The sequence below is a fragment of the Phyllobates terribilis genome, unplaced genomic scaffold, assembly GCF_046119375.1.
Source record: "Phyllobates terribilis strain yellow unplaced genomic scaffold, ASM4611937v1 Scaffold_3__8_contigs__length_932513732, whole genome shotgun sequence".
Taxonomy (NCBI): domain Eukaryota; kingdom Metazoa; phylum Chordata; class Amphibia; order Anura; family Dendrobatidae; genus Phyllobates; species Phyllobates terribilis.
The window spans coordinates 587,477,400-587,500,453 of record NW_027362763.1 but is presented as its reverse complement, the minus strand read 5'-3'; the positions used below and the strand labels follow the sequence as shown (position 1 = coordinate 587,500,453).

The 23,054-nt window shown below is 44.9% G+C and overlaps 1 protein-coding gene across 2 annotated transcripts in view; it reads right to left on the bottom strand.

Moving 5' to 3' along the window:
* TBCE (tubulin folding cofactor E) overlaps window positions 1-23,054 on the bottom strand; it is a 174,539-nt gene that overhangs the window by 118,801 nt on the left and 32,684 nt on the right. For both annotated transcript variants that reach the window (XM_073671478.1, XM_073671479.1), the window contains exon 5: window positions 22,785-22,873. In XM_073671478.1, the coding sequence (XP_073527579.1) occupies window positions 22,785-22,873 (89 nt within the window). The remainder of the gene's footprint in view (window positions 1-22,784; window positions 22,874-23,054) is intronic.

Below are 23,054 nucleotides of genomic sequence, written 5' to 3'. Positions count from 1 at the left end.
CATCCAATTTGGCCCTATAAATAAGATTCAAGGCCTTGGTGGTGTTTTCCCTTGCTTCTCTACAGGGCATAAAGCCAGCCTAGTCAGGGTGAATAATGTCTCTGAATAAGGGCGCTAGTCTAGTTGCTAGAATCTTGGTAAACAGTTTCAAGTATACATTAAGTAAAGATATTGGGCGATAGCTGGAGCACTTGGCAGGGTCTTTACCTACTTTATGCACAACCGTAATGTTGGCAGATAATGCATCTTTGGGGAGCGGAGATATCGAGCAAGCAGATATATTATAGATGGCAGATAGGAGAGAATAAGTAGGAGGCAAGTTTTTTGTAATAAATAGGGGAAGATCATCTGGGCCTGGGGCTTTACCTGTAGAATTCTTGACTGCAATTTTAAGCTCCAGCTAAGAGATAGGACTCTCTAGAACAGGGATATTCTCGCTCTTCAATGAAGGGAGACCAGAGTTTTTGATATAATCATGAATACGGTTCCGGGAATCTGCCCTGGCAGAATCAGAGGAAGATTTATCAATAGAGTATAGAGAGCTGTAGAAATCTTTGAAGGAAGAAGCAATGTCTTTTGGCAGCGTTGCTTTACCGCCTAAAGGAGTCTGAATCATTGGGATAGAACCATTCGTTCACCGGGTCATCAGGGATCTAGCAAAAGTTCTGCTACTTTTATTCCCAAAATTCATAAAATTGTCTTCTACATTTAGCTAGGGCACACTTAGCTTTATGAGGCAGAAGGGATCTTAACTCATCTCTTTTCTGAAAGAAAGGAATTTTTGTGTGTTGTGATCAAGGAGGCCCTTATGTCGTTTCGAGTGCACGAATGTCGGCAAGCAAATCATTGATTGCTGAAGCTCGTTCTCTTTTTATACGCGACCCGTGATTGATAAAGATCTCCCGACCACACATTTATGCGCTTCCCAGATTATGTTGGGGGACATTCCCTCAGTAGAATTAGTGGCAAAATAATCCGTTAAGGTATTCTGGATTTATTGAATAGGAATCTGATCATTTAATAATGACGTATTTAATATCCATTGCCCATGTCTGGGAATAAAATTAGATAGTGAGAGTGAAAATAACCAATACATGATCTGAGAAAGATATACTGTCAATTGAGACATGTATAAGACCGTGAAGGTCACAGTGTTTGATAATCTAGACGCGAGTATGCATCATGTATCGATGAGTAATATGTGTAGTCTCTGTCAGATGGATGCAGAAGACGCCAGGTATCTATCAATTGGTGTTCATGGAACCCCCTTTTGATGCGTCGCAGAACAGTTTGAGGCATAAATGATTTCCCCTTCGAAATATCAATTGAGAGTTCCAGGGAAACATTAAAAACTAGTGTTGAGCGAGTATGTTCTATTAACTGGGAGGAATGTCTATTTCTTACACAAGCCTCACATGTAATAAAGCTGTCAAACAGTTGCAAATCATGCACACGGGAGCGATTCAAACATATCACCGAGCAGCTATAAATACTCGGAGCTCAGCCCGAGCATACTCGGACAGAACATACTCGCTCAACCCTATTAAAAACCCTTCCTAGAACTAGCGTACCCTCCTTTCAGTCCTCCACCAAGTCAAGATGACACAGAAGAGAAGGACATTGACCAGAATTAGGTAAGTATAGGGATGCAAATGTGAAAGTTTGAGAAGCAATTCAGCCATTAAGCAATAAAAGTCTACCTCCCTCATCTGTGCGAGACTCCATAAAATCCCATGGAAGAGAGCTAGATAGCAAAATACTTGTCCCTCTGGATTTCGAGTCCAGAGAGGAGGAGTGGTAAACACTGGAACCGCCCATCAGAAAGCTTACAGGGTTTACTTGTACAATAATGAGCTTCTTGTAGGAAAACTACCTGAAGACGACTTCTCCACAGAGGTTTCATGAGAATAGAGCCTTTTTCAGGGCTATGAAGGCCCTTAACATTGAGCGAGCCCACACAAATCTCATACTCTCGTCTGCATGGACATGGTCGTAGCGGTCACCTGAAAGAAAAAAAAAAAGAGGAAAAAAAAAAAAAAAGAAGAGGGGAGGGAGTGATAGGAAAGAGTGAGACTATAGAACAGGGGTCTCAAACACGCGGCCCGCATGCGGCCCCTCCGGCTGCTTCTTGCGGCCCGCAGCCAGCGGCGTATGACGTCACTGCCATGCATAGATGTCAGCTGCTGGCCTCTGATTGGCCGGCGGATGACACTGGTATTGCTGTGCAGAGAGCCGGTCTCTGAGCGGCAATACACTGCACTACATCGCTGATGTCGGCGGCTGCTGGAGAGATCCGCAATCGTTATGGAGTCTGTGCCTGCTGTCCACAGGTGCATAAAGGACGCCGAGGGAACGGAGGACAGGTGAGAATCTTTTTTTTTTTTTTTCCTACAGTGCTCAGTATGGGAGGGCACTGTGCGCAGTATGGGGGGACGGGGACCCCGAGCGCAGTATGGGGGGACGGGGACCCCGAGCGCAGTATGGGGGGACGGGGACCCCGAGCGCAGTATGGGGGGACGGGGACCCCGAGCGCAGTATGGGGGGACGGGGACCCCGAGCGCAGTATGGGGGGACGGGGACCCCGAGCGCAGTATGGGGGGACGGGGACCCCGAGCGCAGTATGGGGGGGTGACCCCGAGCGCAGTATGGGCGGGGGGGGGGGTGACCCCGAGCGCAGTATGGGCGGGGGGGGGTGACCCCGAGCGCAGTATGGGCGGGGGGGGTGACTCCGAGCGCAGTATAGGGGGGGAAGGAGACCCCAAGCGCAGTATAGGGGGCACGGAGACCCCGAGCGCAGTATGGGGGGGGAACCCCAAGCGCAGTATGGTGGGGTGGTGAACGCGGACCCCGAGCGCAGTATGGGGGGGGGGATGGTGACCCCGAGCGCAGTATGGGGGGACGGGGTGACCCCGAGCGCAGTATGGGGGGACGGGGTGACCCCGAGCGCAGTATGGGGGGACGGGGTGACCCCGAGCGCAGTATGGGGGGACGGGGTGACCCCGAGCGCAGTATAGGGGGACGGAGACCCCGAGCGCAGTATAGGGGGACGGAGACCCCGAGCGCAGTATGGGAGGTGGGAACCCCAAGCGCAGTATGGGGGGGTGGTGAATGGGGACCCCGAGCGCAGTATAGGGGGACGGAGACCCCGAGCGCAGTATGGGGGGACGGAGACCCCGTGCGCAGTATGGAGGACGGAGACCCCGTGCGCAGTATGGGGGAGGAAGACCCCGTGCACAGTATGGGGGGGACCCCGTGCACCGTATGGGGGGGACCCCGTGCGCAGTATGGGGGGGGACCCCGTGCGCAGTATGGGGGGGGACCCCGTGCGCAGTATGGGGGGGGGACCCTGTGTGCAGTATGGGGGGGGACCTGGATGAGGGACCATGTCTGCAAGATAAGGACCAGGATGGGGGACCATGTCTGCAATATGGGGGACCTGGATGGGGGACCGTGTCTGCAATATGGGGGACCTGGACGGGAGACCGTGTCTGCAATATGGAGGACCTGGACGGGAGACTGTGTCTGCAATACGGGGGACCAGTTCAAAAGGTGTATAGAAAATAAAATGGTATCACTAAATATGTCACTTTGTCATGCAAATAATGCGGCCCCCCAAATTAAATGTTTTTTCCGTGTGCGGCCCATATACCCAGCTGAGTTTGAGACCCCTGCTATAGAAGTTAGAAAAATCAGATATAAGAGTTAGAAAAGGAGGCAGAAAGGGAGGATAGAGGAGAACAAGTTTACAAAAAGCAAACAGGCCCCAGAACCAGTAAGGAGCCTTCTAGGAAAAGGTGGAAGCGAAGCAAGCCATGTGGAGGGAACTCGACGGCCCGCAGAGAGAAACTTGAGCAAATCTCTCCCCCCAACTATCAAGAGGGAGAGGGCACAAACTTAAACAGTCCCTGCTGGAGAGGAAAAAAACAAACAAAACAATTCAATCTATGGTATGAAAGTGGACAATAAATCTGGACACCAGTCCTCCCGTATGGAAGGCCGGCCCAGGTTAGTCCCAATTTCTTAAAACCCAGGGTATTGTATAGACATCGAGAGAACGGTCAATGAATTAGCCCCATATTGAAAGAGTTGAGAAAAGGCTATAAAATGAGAACATTAAGTCAGGTTTCTGTTGAAGGAGCTGGAGCTTTCATAGGCAAATTCTGCAAGTCAGATGAGGAAACTGGGCCTGTGTTAGAAGGTGAAGAGATGTAAGATCTTCGTCTTTTCTCCCTTTGTGGCGGGGCCTCTGGGAACTCCAGAGAAAGCCAGTCAGGGACTGACACATGACCTGATCCTAAGAAGTCAAACAAGCCAGGAAGATCCTCATGTTTTTTGTTTTGTTTTTTTTCAAGAGAAAGGATGCGTCCCCTTAGCGTACAATATGGAAAGGGTGTCCCCATCTTTACGATGCATTAGATTCTTTAATTTTAGCCATGAGTGGCTGTAGCAAGCGCCTCATATATAGGGTACGGCTTGAGAGATCTGGGAACAATTTCACCTCAGCCCAAACCAGAATTATCGGTCCGAGCAAGCAAGCCTTTTGTAAGATCTGTTCCTTGTCAACAAAATAGTGTAGGTGGCATATACACATCTCTAGGAGTTGAGAAGGACCTGGAGTTAGGTCTAGAGACTCTGAACCCTGTCAATCTTGTAAGTAGCCTTTAGGGGTCTGTTAGATACCATATTAAAGCTAGACATCACCCTTTCATGTAACAGATCATGAGGCTACCTTTCAGGAATACCCTTCAGTCTCACATTATTCCTCGTGCCTCTGTTTTCCTGATCATCCAGAAGCAGTGAAATGTCCTTTAATTTAGCAATGGTTTCTCATATTCTTTCTCCAAGATAGACACCCTTTTTACTCGGGACACGTGTGCAAGTTCACATGCAGAAATTCTTCTGTCAAGAGACCCCAATTCTTCCTGTATTACATTAAGAGCTTGCTGTTGGGACAGCTCAATTCTGGACATAATGGAGTCTAGATCATTCTTAGTGGGGAAAGCCATGATTAATTCCCTCAGAGCCTGAAAATCTTGCTGCACACTTTGTGACTGTGGGTTAGGGGAAGGAGCTGGGCAGCTGCTGCCTTGCAATGCAGAATCTCCCATATGAAGAGCCCCAGAGTACATACCAGCATGGGGATTGCAGGCTGAAACTCAGCCTTTGCCCCTTTTCTCCTCGGGTACAAACAGGGCAGGGATCGAGGACTTCATCTGTAACACATGCTGTGGTGCCGGCGCCATCTTCTCTGCTTCTGAGCAGGAAGGAGATGGAGCTGTTGGGGAGAGGATATTGCATACTTCTGAGCGTTCTCAGGGTGGCAGGAGAAGAGACCGTGGTGGGTATCAAGGATGCTCTCTTTTTCCTTGGCATCACTGGCTGACAGCTCAAGCAGGAAAGGTGATTAACACTGCAGGCCAAGGAACTCCTGTGAGACACTTCCTCACTCCTCCATGCCCAGACCACGCCCCCTAAGCTTATTTCTTAAACAGTTTAGAATATAAACTTTCTTCAGCATACTAGATTTTTCCACGCAGGGAAAATGCCAGTCATAACAATTTACATTCAGTCAAATGACAAAGTACAATAGTATATCAAATATATGAGATTTTGGCTATGTGCCCACGATGCAGAAATGCTCCGGATTTTTTCCTGAGCGTTTTTGCATCTCCCTGACAGAAAAAAATGCATGCGGATTGTACATGCGGATTGTACATGCGGATTTTACATACGTTTTTCCTGCCAGGGACATGCGGAAGTGAAGCGTTCGTCACATGCATTTCCGCATGCGGGTTGACAAGCGCTTTCCAAGCGATTTTAGCATCACTTGGAAAGTGCTTGACAACTTGGTCACACTATATAAATCCATGCAAACAGCATGGATTTATATAGTGTGACCCGAGAGAATGTCAAAAAATAAAAAATAAATCTATACTTACCCTCTGATGGCCCCTGGAGTCTTGCTTCACCGTCCTGGCTGCTGGCACATCGCGGTACACTGAAGGACCTGCCGACGTCAGCATCGCGTGACCCGTCACATGACTATGACGTCAGCGCAGGTCCTCCAGTCCATTGCGATCTGCCGGCAAGGGAGGAGGAGTGCAGCAGGGGCCGTCAGAAGGTATCATAGAAATTTTTATTTTATTCTTTTTTTTTCTTTTTACAGGTTCTATGGTACCCGGGTCCGGAGGAGAGTCTCCTCTTCTCCAGACCCGGGTACCATCCGCACATTGAACACATGTATTCCGCATGTGCTTATCCAGTGAAGCGGAATACATGCGTTCTAATGCAAGTCAATGGCGGCGAAAAAGCAGCACTTCCGCAAAATAATTGGTAGTGCTGAGTTTTTTTCCGCAATGATAATCCGCAGTGGAAATTTCCGCAGCATGTGCAAAGCACATGCGGATTATCATTGGGGAACATGGCAAGCCTTCTACCATGAGTTTTTTAAGCGTTTCTGCAGCGTTTTTGCCGCTGCGGAAAAGCTTAAAAAATGCATCGTGGGCACACAGCCTTTAAGGGATAAAAACGAGGAAATTAGGATAGGGTTGGAGAAGGGAGGGAGGGTGTGGAGGGGTTTCTTAGTTGGGAACTTCATCTTTATAATTAGTGTCTGTTTACTGCTTTATTCATCTGAATTGAGGTGGATATAAACTTGCAATAAAAGTCAGTAGATGGCTTATACATGTTATGTAATAATATATGTTACTGTACGAAACATGTTAAAATAAGGGTATCAGTCAGAGAACTATGACCTTCTTTTTTTTCTCCTCCTCCCACACCACTCACAGGGATATACTTAGGGAGTGAGATAGAAGGGGGTCCAAGTGGAAGTTTATCCAGCGTATCCATACTTCAAAAAATAATTACAGCGAGACAGTTTTAGTGGCTTTAATCCGTTCATACATTTTGTTTTGTTTTTTTTTTGTTGTTTTTTACAAAAGATATCAATACTTTTACTGTTTTCCATTGATTAACAATGTGAATTAGAGCTGCCATTGCGATAAATTACGTAATTTAAATGTTTTATTGGATATGCCTTGTGGCCTATCTCCAAACAATAATACCGCCAGATCAAGCTGGATAGACCCCCCCTACCACATCCCTAATTAGAGATTTTACCTCTTGCCAAAAGGTTATCACCAAAGGGCAGGACATATGCTTCATGTCTCCTGGTGTATTACATCCTCTGAAACATCTGTCCGAGACGTTGGGGTATATTTTATGTAAATTTACTGGGACGTAGTAGACTCTGTGCAGAAGTTTCAATGAAGTTTCAGTAAGCGAAGTCTGATGGCTTCTTTTTGATAAGACATCGTAATAGCGACTGCATCTCTCTAAGGGTATATTAAAACCAAGGTAGTTTTCCCACTGCTCTATACATTGCAATTTTTCCTCTGCTGGGGGAAGGTTGAGTATAGAAAGTACAGCTCCTAATAACTCCTCGATGCATTTTTGTTCAAACACTGTAGGTAGAGTAGCTCTTTTATTAGAGATTTTTTTTTTTTGGGCAAGTGTAGGACTTGGTTAATGTGCATCGTTTTACTTACTGGAGGGTGATATTTCTGTATGAATTCCTGTCTAGAGGTGATGGTTCCTGTCCAAAAGTTGTCTTAAACTAGCAATTCCCCTTAACCTCCACCAATTAAAAGAGTTTGGTGCAAGTCCAGGGGTGAACATAGAGTTGTTGAGTATCGATAGTAGGGGGGAGGGATTGGATTGCAATTTTACTTTAAATCCGAGTTTTCTCCATAGTGTGAGAAAGTGATAGGTGTACAGAGAAAGCAGCCAATTAAGGAGGAAGTTAAAATTGGTGCCATTTTTACCCATTTTCCAGCATGAAAATGTAAAATCTGGGGCTAAAACAAAATTTTGGTGGTAAAAGTGTAATCATGAGAAATTGCACAACACATTTTGTGGTCTATTTTCTCCTACTATCCTTATAAAAATGAAAAAATATGGGGCTAAAACAACATTTTCTGTGGAAAAATATATTTTTCATTTGCACAGATCAACGTTGTAAAATTCTGTCAAGCACCTGTTTCCATTGTCTCTCCAAACGCAACATGGCGACCGCTATTTATTCAAGCAAATTTTACATTCAAAAAGTCAAATGGCGCTTCTTCCCTTCTGAGCCTGCCGTGCGCCCAAACAGTGGTGTTAACCCACATATGGAGTATCGGTGTGCTCAGGAGAAATTGCACAACAAAGTTTGGGGTCCATTTTTTCCTATTACCCTTGTGAAAGTAAAAACAAATGGTCTAAAAGGAACATTTTTGCAAAAAAAAAAAGTTTACTTTTTCTTCCACATTCCATTAATTCCTGTGAAGCACTTGAAGGGTTAATAAACGTCTTGAATGTGATTTTGTGCACCTTGAGGGGTGCAGTTTTTAGAACGGTGTCACTTTTGGGAATTTTCTGTCATAAAGACCCCTTAAAGTCACTTCAAATGTGATGTGGTCCCTAAAACAAATGGTTTTGTAAATTTTGTTGTAAAAATAAGAAATCGCTGGTCAACTTTTAACCTCTCTAACTTCCTAATAAAAAAATAAAAAAGTTTCAAAAATTGTGCTGATGTAAAGTAGACATGTGGGAAATGTTATTTATTAAATATCTTGTGTGACATATCTCTCTGATTTAAGGGCATAAAAATGAAAAAAAATTGAAAATTGCAATATTTTAAAAATTTTCGCCAAATACGCGATTTTTTTCACAAATAAACGGAAATCATATCAAAGAAATTTTACCACTATCATGAAGTACAATATGCCACGAAAAACTCTCTCCAAATCAGTTGAAGCGTTCCAAAGTTATTACCTCACAAAAGGACACTGGTCAGAATTAAAAAAATTGACCTGGTCAGGAAGGTGTGAAAGGGTTAAATGACCATTAATTGGCTCCACAGAAGTCCATTGTCAGTCTTCCTGACATTGGATGTACAGAGACATTCAAAGTTAGGACCTCATAAATGAATAGGGTGGGCCAGGGCTGCCATCAGGACATTATTGCCTATACTGCTATATAGGGCCTGGTGACCAGAAGCAAAGAGCAGGGGCCCAGGCCCCCCCCCCCCCCCCCTCTTGTGCTGCTTCTCACCGGCCCCAGGGCATCGTGTGATGGCGTGCCGCCGTATATCTCCTCTGCGCAGGGAGCCTTGGAGCTCTCACAGCTGACAAAACTGAATGGCCGTGCAGCTCCAAGGGAGTCCCTCCGCCTCTTCTGTGACGTGCTAGTGAAGGAGTCTTCGCATACACACCTGCATCGAGCGCCAGGAAGCCAGTCGAGAAGTGGAGCTGCAGGGGATTGTATGAGAGGTAAGTATGAAAACTTTTTTTTTTTTTATAGAATTAATTAAATGGTCTTGGGGGACAGCACAGGATGAGGTGGGAGTGGGGGCGGAGGGAAAAGCACACGGTGAGTGGGGAAAGCAAATGGTGAATTGGGGGTGTGAGGTGGGAAGAGCAAAGAGTGAATTAGGGAGTGGGAGGTGGGGAGAACAAATGATGAATTGGGGGTGTGAGGTGGGGAGAGCAAAGAGTGAATTAGGGAGTGGGAGGTGGGGAGAACAAATGATGAATTGGGAGTTGGGTGGAGAGCAAATGATGAGTAGGGGAGAGTAAATGATGAGGAGAGAGAGAGGGCATGACAATGAATTGGATTGGAGGGGGTCATGTAAATATAATCAATCGGGACGTACAGAGTGGGGGGGCGTTGATGCAGGAGTGTGACTGGTATTGAATTGGGGGAAAGTACAGGTTCTAATTAATTTACATATTTATTGGGTGGGAAAAAGTGGCTATATATAGTTAGTGGGGATTATAATTTATATTTGGAATAGTGGGTTACATAATAACTAATTATATATTAAAGGTGGGTACATGTCTGTATTCAGCTGCATAGTGTAGAAGTTGAGGAATGTGTTCTGGAAGCGGTGCTCTAGATAACTGATACTTTATGCAGAAATTAATCCTGGCTGGAAGAAGTGATGGTGGTCTTGTTAGAACCTTGCTCTTAGGTTTTTTTTCCTTTGCTGGTCACATGACCTTGTTGGCCTATTTAATCCTGCTCCGCCCTTCTGGCTTTGCTGAACTTCATTGTATTTCTACTTTCTAGCTAGCCTGTGCTCTGTGTCTTGCTCTGTTAGTTTGCTTGGTCTACTGACCTCTATGTTCTATATATTTTGTTTGTTCGTCTGTCTGCTACTATTTCTGTTAGGAGGTGTCCCATATTCCTCCCAGTCCTTAGTACTTGTAGGGATTCCTTCCCCACATCTATAGGTCTCCGTACAGACTAGCTTAGGACTTTAGCAGGTCTGATCGCAGGATCAGGTCCCCTGTTACATCGTAGGGATTAAGCTGAGTTCTATCGTAGGGACAGATCTCCTCTCTTTCCTTAGCTCTGGTAGCAGAACATAACAGTAAGTCCAGCCTGCAAATTCTCTAAGGAAAGATTTTTCTGTTCCATCATGGTGTCGGTTCAGGATTTGGTTCATCGCCTGCAGGGACTCTCTCTGGAGGTGGCCGAGCTCCGTCAGCACGTGAGTAACTGTCCTGGAGCACATTTCTTGGAGCCTAAGGTATGTTTGCCGGATTTATTTTTTGGTGAACACCGAGAATTTTTTCATTTAAAAATGCTTGCTTATTGTATTTTCGTTTGAGACCTAAGTCCTCTGGGGATGAATCCCAGCGCGTAGGGTTCATAATGTCACTTTTGCGCAAAGAGCCTCAGGAGTGGGCCTTTTCTTTGCAACCTAGTGATACATGCTTCAGATCAGCGGATAGTTTTTTTTCTGCTTTGGGACTATTATATGATGATCCTGACCGTGTCGCATCAGCTGAGACTGAGTTGAGACGTTTAAAACAGGGATCAGGTAATGTGGAAAAATATTGTACTCATTTCCGTCGTTGGTCTACTCAAACAGGGTGGAACGATTCTGCTCTGAAAAGTCTATTTCTTGCTGGGCTCAGTGAAAGGGTTAAAGACCTGCTAATTGCTTATCCTACACCTGAAGATTTGCAACAGGCTATGCAATTAGCTATACGGGTGGATAGAAGACTGCGTGCAAGGGTTAATGAGAGCAAATCCTCTGCTATGTCAGTTTCTGGTTATGAGAATGTGTGTACTAACAGTGGTGAACCGATGGAGATTGGATCGGTGGCACCTCGCTCTCAAGAAAAAGACCGTCGATTTTCTGAAGGCTTGTGTTTCTATTGCGGAAAATCTGGTCATTTGATTAAAGGCTGTGAGCTTCGTATGAAGAAAGAAAAAAAAATGGTCAGTCACGCCCGTATTGCCTGTTTAAATTCCAAGGGTATATTTTTAGCTGCTTCCATGATTGCTCAGAAAAAATTAATGGAATTTCGGGTGTTTGTTGATTGCGGGTCTACTCTGAATGTAATTGATGGGGGATTCGTGGAAAGACTCAATTTAAAACCTGAACCTTTATCATCCCCCATTGCTGTGGTTTCTGTGGATGGTTCCCCTTTGAAGAATATTACTCTCAAGGTCTGTGAATTTCCTCTCACTATTAATGGTGTTCACCATGAGAAATTGGATTTGGTAGTGTTGAATAACTTGCCTTCTCCAGTAATATTGGGATTGCCCTGGTTAAAATTTCACAATCCTGTACTGGATTGGTCTACCAGTGAAATTAAATCCTGGAGCCATAAATGTTATGACAAGTGTTGTAACGGGCGTATTGCAGCTTTGGATAGGGGAGAATTGCCTGTTCCTATTCAGGATTTTTGGAGAGTTTTTTCTGAGAAGGAATCGCAGGTTTTGCCTCCCCATAGAGACTATGATTGTTCTGTTGAATTTGTCCCTGGAGCGACTCTTCCTAAAAGTCGTTTATTTAACCTTACTATTCCTGAGAGGAAAGCTTTGGAGGAATACATACAGACAAGTTTGGCCGCCGGTCACATTAGGTCCTCTAAGTCTCCTGTGGCGGTTGGATTTTTTTTTGTAAAAAAAAAGGACGGCGGTTTACGTCCTTGTCTGGATTTTCGTGAGATTAACAAAATTACTGTACGCAATCCTTACCCACTGCCATTGATTCCTGATCTGTTTAACCAGTTAATGGGGGCCAAGTGGTTCTCTAAAATTGACCTTAAGGGGGCATACAATCTGTTGCGCATGAAGGAGGGTGACGAATGGAAGACTGCTTTTAACACTCCTGTGGGTCATTTTGAGAATCTGGTTATGCCTTTTGGTCTTACTAATGCTCCTGCATTTTTTCAGAATCTGATTAATGACATCCTTAGACCTTTGATCGGCAAAAATGTGGTTGTGTATTTGGATGACATTTTGATTTATTCGCCGGATCTGGAGTCTCATTGGCGGAGCGTGCGTGAGGTATTACAGTTATTAATGGACAATTCGCTTTTTGCTAAGCTGGAGAAATGTGAGTTCGCTGTACAGAGAATTAGTTTTTTGGGCTACATTATCTCCAGCAAAGGTTTTGAGATGGATCCGGTTAAGGTTCAGGCTGTGCAGGAATGGCCTAGGCCTATTGGTTTGAAATCGATACAGAGGTTTTTGGGTTTCGCCAATTACTACAGAAAATTCATAAAAAAAATTTCTAGTATTGTCAAACCTCTGACTGATCTCACCAGGAAAGGTGCTGATGCGGTTCAGTGGTCTTCTGAGGCCATTGAAGCTTTTGTGTATCTCAAGGAGAGGTTCACCTCTGCTCCCATCCTTATGCAGCCTGATGTTACTAGGCCGTTTTTGGTTGAGGTTGATGCTTCCTCTGTGGGGGTTGGCGCAGTATTGTCTCAGGATAACGGGGATGGATTACATCCCTGTGCCTTTTTTTCAAAAAAATTTTCGGAGACTGAACTGAATTACGATATTGGTAATCGGGAATTATTGGCTATTAAACTCGCATTTGAACACTGGCGCCACTTCTTGGAAGGTGCGGAATTTCCCGTTCAGGTTCTTACGGATCATAAAAATCTGATATATCTTGATGCTGCCAAACGCCTGAATGCCCGTCAGGCTAGGTGGGCACTGTTTTTCTCGCGGTTTAATTTCTCCGTTACTTACATCCCTGGTACTAAGAATGTTAAGGCGGATGCCTTGTCTCGCAGTTTTTCTCCCATAGTCGGTGCTGAGAAAGAGGAGAACATTTTACAAGAAGGTGTTGTGATAGCTGCTTTGGACTCCGTTTTGGAAAATGAGATTCTTAAAGCACAGGAGAATGCCCCTTCTAACACTCCTCATGGGAGGTTGTTTGTGCCTGGGACCTTTAGGAGAGATTTGCTTGTTGAGTGTCACGAATCTCGGTTGGCAGGTCATCCCGGAATCTCTGAGACCAAGAGACTGGTGGGTTGCAGTTTTTGGTGGCCTGGATGGCAGAAGGAAGTCATTAAGTGGGTGCGTCAATGTACTATATGTGCTAGATCTAAGTCCTCACATACTCCTGCTGCGGGGTTGCTTTGTCCTTTGGAGGTTCCCAGTGCTCCTTGGACACATTTGGCTATGGACTTTATAACTGACCTTCCCCCCTCTGAGGGTTTTACTGTCATCTGGGTGGTCGTGGACCGCTTTAGCAAGATGTGTCACTTGGTTCCTTTCATCAAACTGCCCTGCGCTAAAACTCTCGCTAAGGCCTTTGTCAAGGAAATTGTCAGACTTCATGGCGTTCCTACTGACATTGTTTCTGATAGGGGTCCTCAGTTCGTGGCTCGTTTTTGGCGTGCCTTTTGTGATAGGTTGGGAGTTCATTTGTCGTTCTCGTCCGGATATCATCCTGAATCTAATGGCCAGACAGAAAGGAAAAACCAGGATGTTGAGCAGTTCTTGCGTTGTTTTGTGGCAGACAATCAAGAGGGGTGGTCTGAGTTTCTGCCACTTGCTGAATTTGCTCTGAACAATCATACATCTTCTTCTGCTGGTTGTTCGCCTTTTTTTTGTTGTTCTGGGAGACATCCGTCGTTTGGGTCGTTCTCCAAGTTGGGATCTGCCGTGCCTGAGGAGGAGAATTTTTCCGGTGATTTGGAGAGAGTTTGGACGGATGTGCGTGGTAATCTTCAGGAGGCCAACAGAAAATCTAAAGACTACTTTGATAGGAAACTACAGGAGGTTTTGTTCGCTGTTGGTGACATGGTTTGGTTGTCCTCTAGGAATCTGCGGTTGAGGATTCCTTCAAAGAAATTGGGTACCAAGTTTGTAGGGCCCTTTAAGGTGCTTCAGGTTGTCAACCAATCTGCTGTTAGGTTGGAGGTTCCTACCTCCTGGAGAATTAATCCGGTATTTCATGTCTCTCTGTTGAAAAAAGCTGTTGTATCGGATTGTGACGCCTCTGCCTCTGTTCCTCCGGTGGTGGAGGACGGGGAATATGAAATTTCTCGCATCCTTAACTCTAGACGGTATAGAGGTAGCTTGCAGTATCTTGTGGCCTGGAAAGGTTTCGGTCCCGAGGATAACTCTTGGGTGAGGTCGGATGATGTTTCCGCGTCCAGACTTATCAGAGCGTTTCACAGGAGATTTCCTGATAAGCCTGGTCCTAGGGGATCCGGAGGATCCTCTTAGAAGGGGGGGTACTGTTAGAACCTTGCTCTTAGGTTTTTTTTCCTTTGCTGGTCACATGACCTTGTTGGCCTATTTAATCCTGCTCCGCCCTTCTGGCTTTGCTGGACTTCATTGTATTTCTACTTTCTAGCTAGCCTGTGCTCTGTGTCTTGCTCTGTTAGTTTGCTTGGTCTACTGACCTCTATGTTCTATATATTTTGTTTGTTCGTCTGTCTGCTACTATTTCTGTTAGGAGGTGTCCCATATTCCTCCCAGTCCTTAGTACTTGTAGGGATTCCTTCCCCACATCTATAGGTCTCCGTACAGACTAGCTTAGGACTTTAGCAGGTCTGATCGCAGGATCAGGTCCCCTGTTACATCGTAGGGATTAAGCTGAGTTCTATCGTAGGGACAGATCTCCTCTCTTTCCTTAGCTCTGGTAGCAGAACATAACAGGTCTGCGCTGGATGAAGGACTTCAACTAGAGACGTCACTGGTGAGTCAGTGTGTTATCTGTACACTGACACTATACACACTGTATACTATATACAGAGGTCCTGTGTATATCATCACTGGTGATTAGTGATGAGCGAGCATACTCGCAAGTACTCGGTACTCGCCCGGGGATCTCAGTACTCGAAATGCTCGGATCTCACCGGGTACTTCTGAGATGCTCGGGCGGATGCTCAGGTCCCCTCCCTGCATGTTTGGCGCTCTTTAGAGTGCCAATCAACATGCAGAGATTGTCTGCCACACACTGTAATGCCACAGACATATCCATCTCAACTAACAGTCCTTCTGAGGACTAATCCAGCTGCAGAGATCTCAGTGCTAGGCAGACAGGCAGTGCATATAGCAAGAGGGTCCATTCCAGTTCTGTCTGCTGGTGCTTTTACAGATATTTGTAGAAATAGCCCCAGGTATCAGGGGCCAGGAATATAATATAATAATATATACAGTACAGACCAAAGGTTTGGACACACCTTCTCATTTAAAGATTTTTCTGTATTTTCATGACTATGAAAATTGTACATTCACACTGAATGCATCAAAACTATGAATTACCACATGTGGAATTATATACTTAACAAAAAAGTGTGAAACAACTGAAAATATGTCTTATATTCTAGGTTCTTCAAAGTAGCCACCTTTTGCTTTGATGACTGCTTTGCACACTCTTGGCATTCTCTTGTATATATTTATCTTAATCCTGATTATTTGCTTAAAAAGCAATCCAGAGAACACTGTTTTTCTGTGCCATTTGCTTGTTGGCACTGCAGAACACAGCCAGATCCTTTCTATATTACAGGGCTAAAAATCCACCTATTTAAAACTGTGGTTTGTCCGTTATACGGATCACATATAAGTTCGCTCCAAATTCAGCCATTTGTAGTGAGCGTGGAAGATATTGTCCTCCATTTAAAATGGGCAAGGCGCGTGGCAAGGGACGGGGAACTGGATGTGATGGTGATGGTGCATGCAGAGGCCGAGGATGTGGGCAAGCTGAAATTGTGCTACAAAAAACACCCACATCTTCTCGCCCCACCTTCCGGTCCCAATTACTAGGGGACCGCAGAACACCACTATTGAACGCAGAGCAATGTCAAAAGGTTGTTGATTGAATAGCGGATAATGCTTCCAGTCACTTTGCCACCACCACCACCACCCTGTCTTCCACACAGTTAAGTGTCAGTAGCCGTGAGTCTGGACCGCATATTCTTAACCCTGAACCTCCTTCCTCCCACCATGCCGATTGCCCGGAGACAACTGATCCCACACTTGGACACTCCGAACAGCTGTTCACTTTTCCATTTATAGATTCGGGCCTCTCGCCTGGTCCACTTGAAGCAGGGCAAGATGAGATCGCATGTAGCGATGCCCAAATATTTGAGCAGCCACAGTCATATGAAGGCGACGGTGGGAAAGTGTCGCAAGAGGTGGATGATGATGAGACAATTGCCAGAAAGTCAAGAGGAGGACCAGGGTGCGGAAGTGGAAGACGAGGTGGTGGATGATATAGTAACTAACCAAGCCTGGCAGGAGGACATGCAGAGCGAGGAGAGGAGCACACAGGGGGAGAGAGGCAGAGCACCCCAACAGGCAGGAAAAAGCCTTGTGGTGACCGCAGGCTACCGTTCCCCGTAACCCCAACACGACGGAAGTTGCCAGTACAACTGTTATGTCTCCTGAGTCTGGTTGTTTTTTAAAGACTCTGCCAATAACCCCAAAAAGGCCATTTGCACCACCTGCCAGGCCAGCATCAGCAGGGATAGCAAAACTACCGGCCTGACCACCACCAGCATGATCAGGCACATGGCAGCAAAGCACTCGACTTTGTGGGCCGAACTCCAGGGTCCAGGAACAGTGTCTGCGGGTGACACCATTGCGTCTTCCGCTGTTGTGCGTGCAAGCTAATCCCCTGTCCATTGTGCCCTGCACTTATGGATATAGAATGAAAACCATAGAACTATTGTAGTTGATCATGGACCGCAGTGTATGCGATCCCAAAGTCACTGCGGTCCATGATCAACTACAATAGTTTATCCTATGTGCTCAAATATAAATGAAATTATATTTTATATTTGGATGATTCCATTCCAGAGGTCATTTTATTTATTTGTTCTATGGTTTTCATTACATATCCATAAGAGTGTAACTAGTCGATCAATAATTTCATTTTATCTATTTATCAATAATTTCACTGTTTTTCTGTAAACCGTTTGCTAGTCTTGGCACCAAGAATAACAGTGGGCTTTTTTACCACGTGTGGTTTTATGTATATAAGACAGTTTGATGAATCGGTCTACATCAGCTATGTACCTGAGGAAGTGGACGGGACGTCCACGAAACACGTAGTAATCGTAGCTTTTAGCAATAAACTACAAGATTGTTTAATTATACAATTTCTCGTCAAATTTCTTTACCACGGAGGAGCACGGATTTTTTCTCGGCACCAACTTCATCCTACTACAGACAACCTTACAAGATCCCTAGGGATTCTGTGCTGGCTGCAGCCCTTCGCTACAAATTCTTACATGAGTTGTGCATTACACAACCCATAAAGGTGAGCACATTTTCTTTTTTATCTACTTGGTTGTTGTTGGATAACAGCGCTATTGCGCTGGAGGAGGAAGAAGGAGGAGGAAGAAGGAGGAGGAAGAAGGAGGAGGAGGAAGGAGGAGGAGGAAGGAGGAGGAAGGAGGAAGAAGAAGGAGGAAGAAGAAGGAGGAATAATGATAACAATAACAGGAGCTAGTTTCATGCGCTATAGACGGTACTACCTGCACAACTGTCATACCGTCTGGTCAGCATGGATGGCCTGATGATAGGGAGGAGGAGGAGAGCATGGTCAGTCGTCCTCTTGGTGAGGACACGGAAGTCTTGCCTGTTAGCTGTCTGGCACACATGGCCGAGTTTATGTTGTGCTGCCTTTCCCATGACCCTCGCGTTGTCCAAATTTTGGGTGACAGTTATTACTGGTTGGTGACACTTCTAGACCCACGCTACAAGGAGAACTTTATATCTCTTATTCCTGAGGCAGACAGGTCTACAAAAAATGGGGCAGCACTAGAAGGCCCTTGTTGCAGAAGTATTAAAAAAAATTCCCATCTGAAAACGCTGGCGGCAGAGGTCATCGTTCGTTGGACAACCAAGGAGTGCAGGCTAGAGACAACTCCAATCCAGCAGAGGCAGGGGAACATTGTCAAAGTTCTGGGAGAATTTTCTCAGCCCCTCCCATCGCACAGGCCCTGAGACGCGGGGTACTCTCACAATGAGTGCAAAGTTTGAGAAGATGCTGAGGGAGTACCTTGCCGACCGTACCAACATCCTCCGTGATTCTTCTGTGCCTTATAATTATTCGGTATCCAAATAGGACAAGTGGAATGAACTGGCTCTCTACGCCTTGGAGGTCCTGGCCTGCCCTGCCGCTAGTGTTTTATCAGAGCGGGTTTTTGTGTCGCTGGTGGAATTATTACTGATAAGCGCATCCGCATGTCAACTGAAAATGCTGGCAGCCTGACTCTTATAAAAATGAACAAGGGCCGGATTGGGCCAGACTTCTCAACACCACCGAATGATAGCAGCGTCACAAACTCAAATCCAGTGTATTTTTTTGGGAGGTGTATTCCCATGCACCTCTTCACACCCTCACATGGGTATACGCTTCCTGATTTTGGCTATTTGCTCTTGTCCTCCTCCTCCTTATCCTCCACCAGCATATCACCAGGGTGATCGTGGTCTGTGATGCAACACCCATTTAACTTTTTTAAAGAGTGATTATAATGCCCGTAAAAAAAAAAAATGTATACAGTATGGTTATGTATACCCCCAGGGGTAAGTGTTTGTCAGCCCATACACTTAGTGCATGGCCATTACAAGTATAGGAGACCCGCTCCTTTCTAATGGGAACATTTTTTTTTAATGAGGCCCTCCTCCACGTCTTTTCCAAGGGGCATTGGAGTGCCTCCCAATTTTTGGCAGCCCTTGCATTCACTGCATAGGCAAACACAAGGGGCGACCCACTTCCTAATAATGGGAACATAGAGGAGGGCCTCCTGAAAACAAAGTCTCTTCAAAGGTGTATTGGGGTGCATCCATATTTTCAAAGGGGTATTAGGGTGCGTCCATATTTTGGGCAGCCCTGCCACTCACTGCATACGCAATAACAGTATAGGAGACCCACTCTTTAGTAATGGGAACAACAAATAACAACCGACTGCTGGCCCTTTAAGAATAGTAAAGGCAGCCTTATGGCCCTATAAAAATAGACTTTCAGAGTCCCTCCTTCATAAATGAAACAGGATGTGTCAGATCATGTCTCACACATCACATGGCCAGATAAGGTTGTAAAATGTTAAAATTACATTTCCCGGTGAATGCATTTGTCACGGTTGAAAGCAATGCAAAAGTGCAAAAACGCATCAAAAACGCTACGTGTAAACATAGCCCAAAGTGTGAAGTAGTATTTGTTTTTGGTTATTTATTTTGCCTTATACACAAGTCATTACCCTGGAAAGGATGTTCCTTAACATATTTCCCAGGAAACTCCATTTCGGTTTCGTTTTTGTATGTTTCATTGTGAGTCCGTAAAAGTGGCGTAATACCTCTGAGAACATTGTTCACAGCAGTGACCTGGAAGTCAGAAATGCTTCCAGTGGTCTTCCCCATGCTGTTCCCATGTCATTTGAGCGCTGTTCCCATGTCATTTGAGCACTGGGGGGGGGGGTCGCCTGAAAAATGCTCGAGTTTCCCATAGACTTACATTGGGCTAGTTGCTCGGGTCGAGCACCCGAGTTTTCCAATGTGCTCAACCCGAGCAACGAGCACCCGAGAGTTTTAGTGGTCGCCCATCACTACTGGTGATCACTGTATTACCTGTTCACTAACATTATACACAGCTCTTGTGTATAATACTACTTATGATAATATTAGTATTGTGCTTTTTATTAATGATCAGTATTGTAGTATTCGGTCACTACGTGGTGGTAATATGTGGTCTGGTCATGATGTGGTGGTATTTGTTCCTTGTATGTGGTATAAGTCAATCACTATGGGGTGGTAATATGTGCTTCAGCCATGGAGTGACAGTATTTTTCTTTTGCATGTGATATTATTGATCATTTAAATAAAAAATATATAATATATATATATATATTTTTTAAGAAATGTTTAATAGGTTAGAGTACAGTAGGGCCTGGCCAGAAGAGTTTACCTTGTCGCAGGGGTGGCTTACAAAAATCTTTTGGCCAAAACAAAAGCTGCTGGCTATGTATGTGATATGGTTGGATGGGAACTGTTAATGTGTTTTTTTAGGACGTGGTGCAGAAGTGGAGTTTTTCCAAGAGTGGGCAGAGGGACTGTGGAAGGTTTGCGGGGTGGAGGCGGAAATGGGGTGGAGCCTGGGCGGAGTCTCAAGGGAGCCCAAAAAGTCTTTAGTATAATGCTCCCCCCTCCCCATAGGCAGAGCCTGTAGTATAATGCTTCCCCCTCCTCATAGGAAGAGTCTGTAATATAATGCCACCCCTCCACCCGGCAAAAAAATAAACAGTACTCACCTCTCCTCCTGGTTCCCTCGCTGCTCAGAGTGCCCGGCCCGCAGTGCTGAAGATGTGTGCCAAGTGATGACAGAGACGTCAGTCACAGAGAGGGGACTGATGGGAGAGGGAGCCGCACTCTCTCTCATCAGTAAACTTGCGGCGGTGATGCGCGGGGGGGCTCTCCTGCTCAAAGGCCCCATAGTGGCCGCCGGGCAGTGCAGGGACATAGTCTCCCTGCTCTGCAAGGAGTGTAACAGTTACACTAGCGTAGCCCGGGTGGGCCCCCTCAGAGTGCAGTGCCCGGTGGGTAAATAATGAGCGTACATTATTTTTAATGAAAAAAAAGTGTTCCTGTTGAGCTAAAAAGTAGTAAGGGACTATATGACCACAGCAATAGGGAAGGAGTAAATAAAGGCAGGGATGTGACAGCTCAGCCAATGAAAGAGGCAGCTGCTGACACATGGGCCTTCTTGTAATCCCTCCCACAATCTCCTCTGTTCAGTATGAAATGAATAGGGTACAAGCGAACCAGAAAACACTGGTTATTTATTCAAGTTATCCACTTTAAACATTTTCTGTGAATATTTATACCAGTGAAAGGTTTTTTAGCTGCAAAGTGTGGCGTGACATAATCCCTTTAAGTAGTGATGAGCAGACCCATGGAAGTTCGGTTCGAACTTGACCCTGGACCCAAACCCCATAAAAGTCAATGGGGACCCGAACTTTGGTGCTGTAAAATGGTCATAGTGAGGGTTAGGGGGCTGCAAAAGAAAGCAAAGCAAAATGGGAGTAAGAACAGGACAAATGTCCATCAAACAAATGTGGATTAGAAAATTACTTAAAATAACATATATAAATTATTTTATATATTTTATTTTAATATTTCGAACCAGGAGGCAGAGGTCCAAGTGGAGGAGTATAGCAGCGCCTTGCGTGTGTATTTTACTGTACTTGTTAATAAATAAAAATAACGAAGTGGAGTCCCCACTATTTTTATAACCAGTCAACGGAAAGCAGACAGCTGTGAGCTGGTCTTATCATGCTGGGAAGGGGCCAATATCCATGGACCTTTCCAGCCTATTAATATCAGCAAGCAGCTGTCTGCTTTGCTTTTGCTGGTTATTAAAAATGGAGGGGGGACCCTAAAAAAAAAATACCCCTATTTTTAATAACCAGCTAGGCAAACAGACAGCTGGAGGCTGAAATTAGTAGGCTGGGTCATGGATATTGGCCCTTTCCCAGACACACCCATTACTAACACCGTAATCAAAAGAACAGTAACACGGACGTACAGTAAGAAGTTAGTGTTCAGGGTTCAGTACTGGACGCTAGGTGTCAGACCTTACGGTTTGGGTTCGCTCATCCCTACTGTTAAGCCTACATTAGCCACAAACCGTATATGTACCGAGATATGTGCCAACTAAATAGCGCTAGCAATATATGTGTATGATCGTGTGCATTAAGGTTAAAAGTCTCCTAGCATGTGGACTTTAGTACCCTAGTTTGTTTGAAGAATTTTAAGGAATAATTTTCTGGAATAAACACAAAATTTGGCTAAAGACAGTAAGTGCCATAAATTGATGAAACAACCAATACTTACATAATGGATTCCCCGTATTAAAGAGCTACCTTTATAATGCTACTTGGTGGTCTCTTTTTACTTCTTAGCAGTGTTGCAGATCAGCCAAATCACTGAGGGCAGTGACTAGCTGCATCAGTCATGCATGCAAATGAAATTTAATCACTCGAAGTAAACAGAGACCACCAGAGCAATGGCACTGGACAGAAAGACAGATAATCAAGTCATATTGCCGATCTTTCACACCCAGACTTAAAATCAGTTTGTGTGTCAGTAAGGGGGAATAACTGCACAGTTTAAGGATGCCTAAGTGTACCAATAGGGAACAGGAGTCGCAAGTGTTTAGTGAGTGTGTAGAAACAATGACAGGTAACTGGATTGAGGCTCCACTCCATCTGTAACAGAGCAGAGGACTTCTTGGATAGTAAATATACAAGTAGAGGTAAGCAACAAAGATGAAACACTATAAAATAAGGACCTAAGAGCAGTGTGGAGATTTAAATGTTTGCACTTTAAATACCCTCTAACATGCAAAAGGGGATAACAGTACGTGAAGACAAAACGTAAAAACAGGAAGTCCTGAAGGAATAAAAAAAAAAGTTAAAAAACACAATTTCCACAAAAGTAAAGCAGTCTTAAAATTCGGAAAAGGATACTGGGACAGGAATGGAGTATCTCTCCCTTCTCACCAGCATCACTAACCAAACATTCTCGTAAAGAAACGTCAAGTAATGTGTTCAACTGACTGAAAGACAAAATTAAAATGGAGGGGTTATCTACAAATATATTGCATTTGTAATTTTATAATTTCAGAAAAACATAAAAACAGTGAAATTTCTTAACTGAATGAGGTTTCATTTCTTCTAAGTGTGAGGGAGAACAAATGGCAGTCGGCCTTGAAATAATTTATTCCCAATGAACACAAA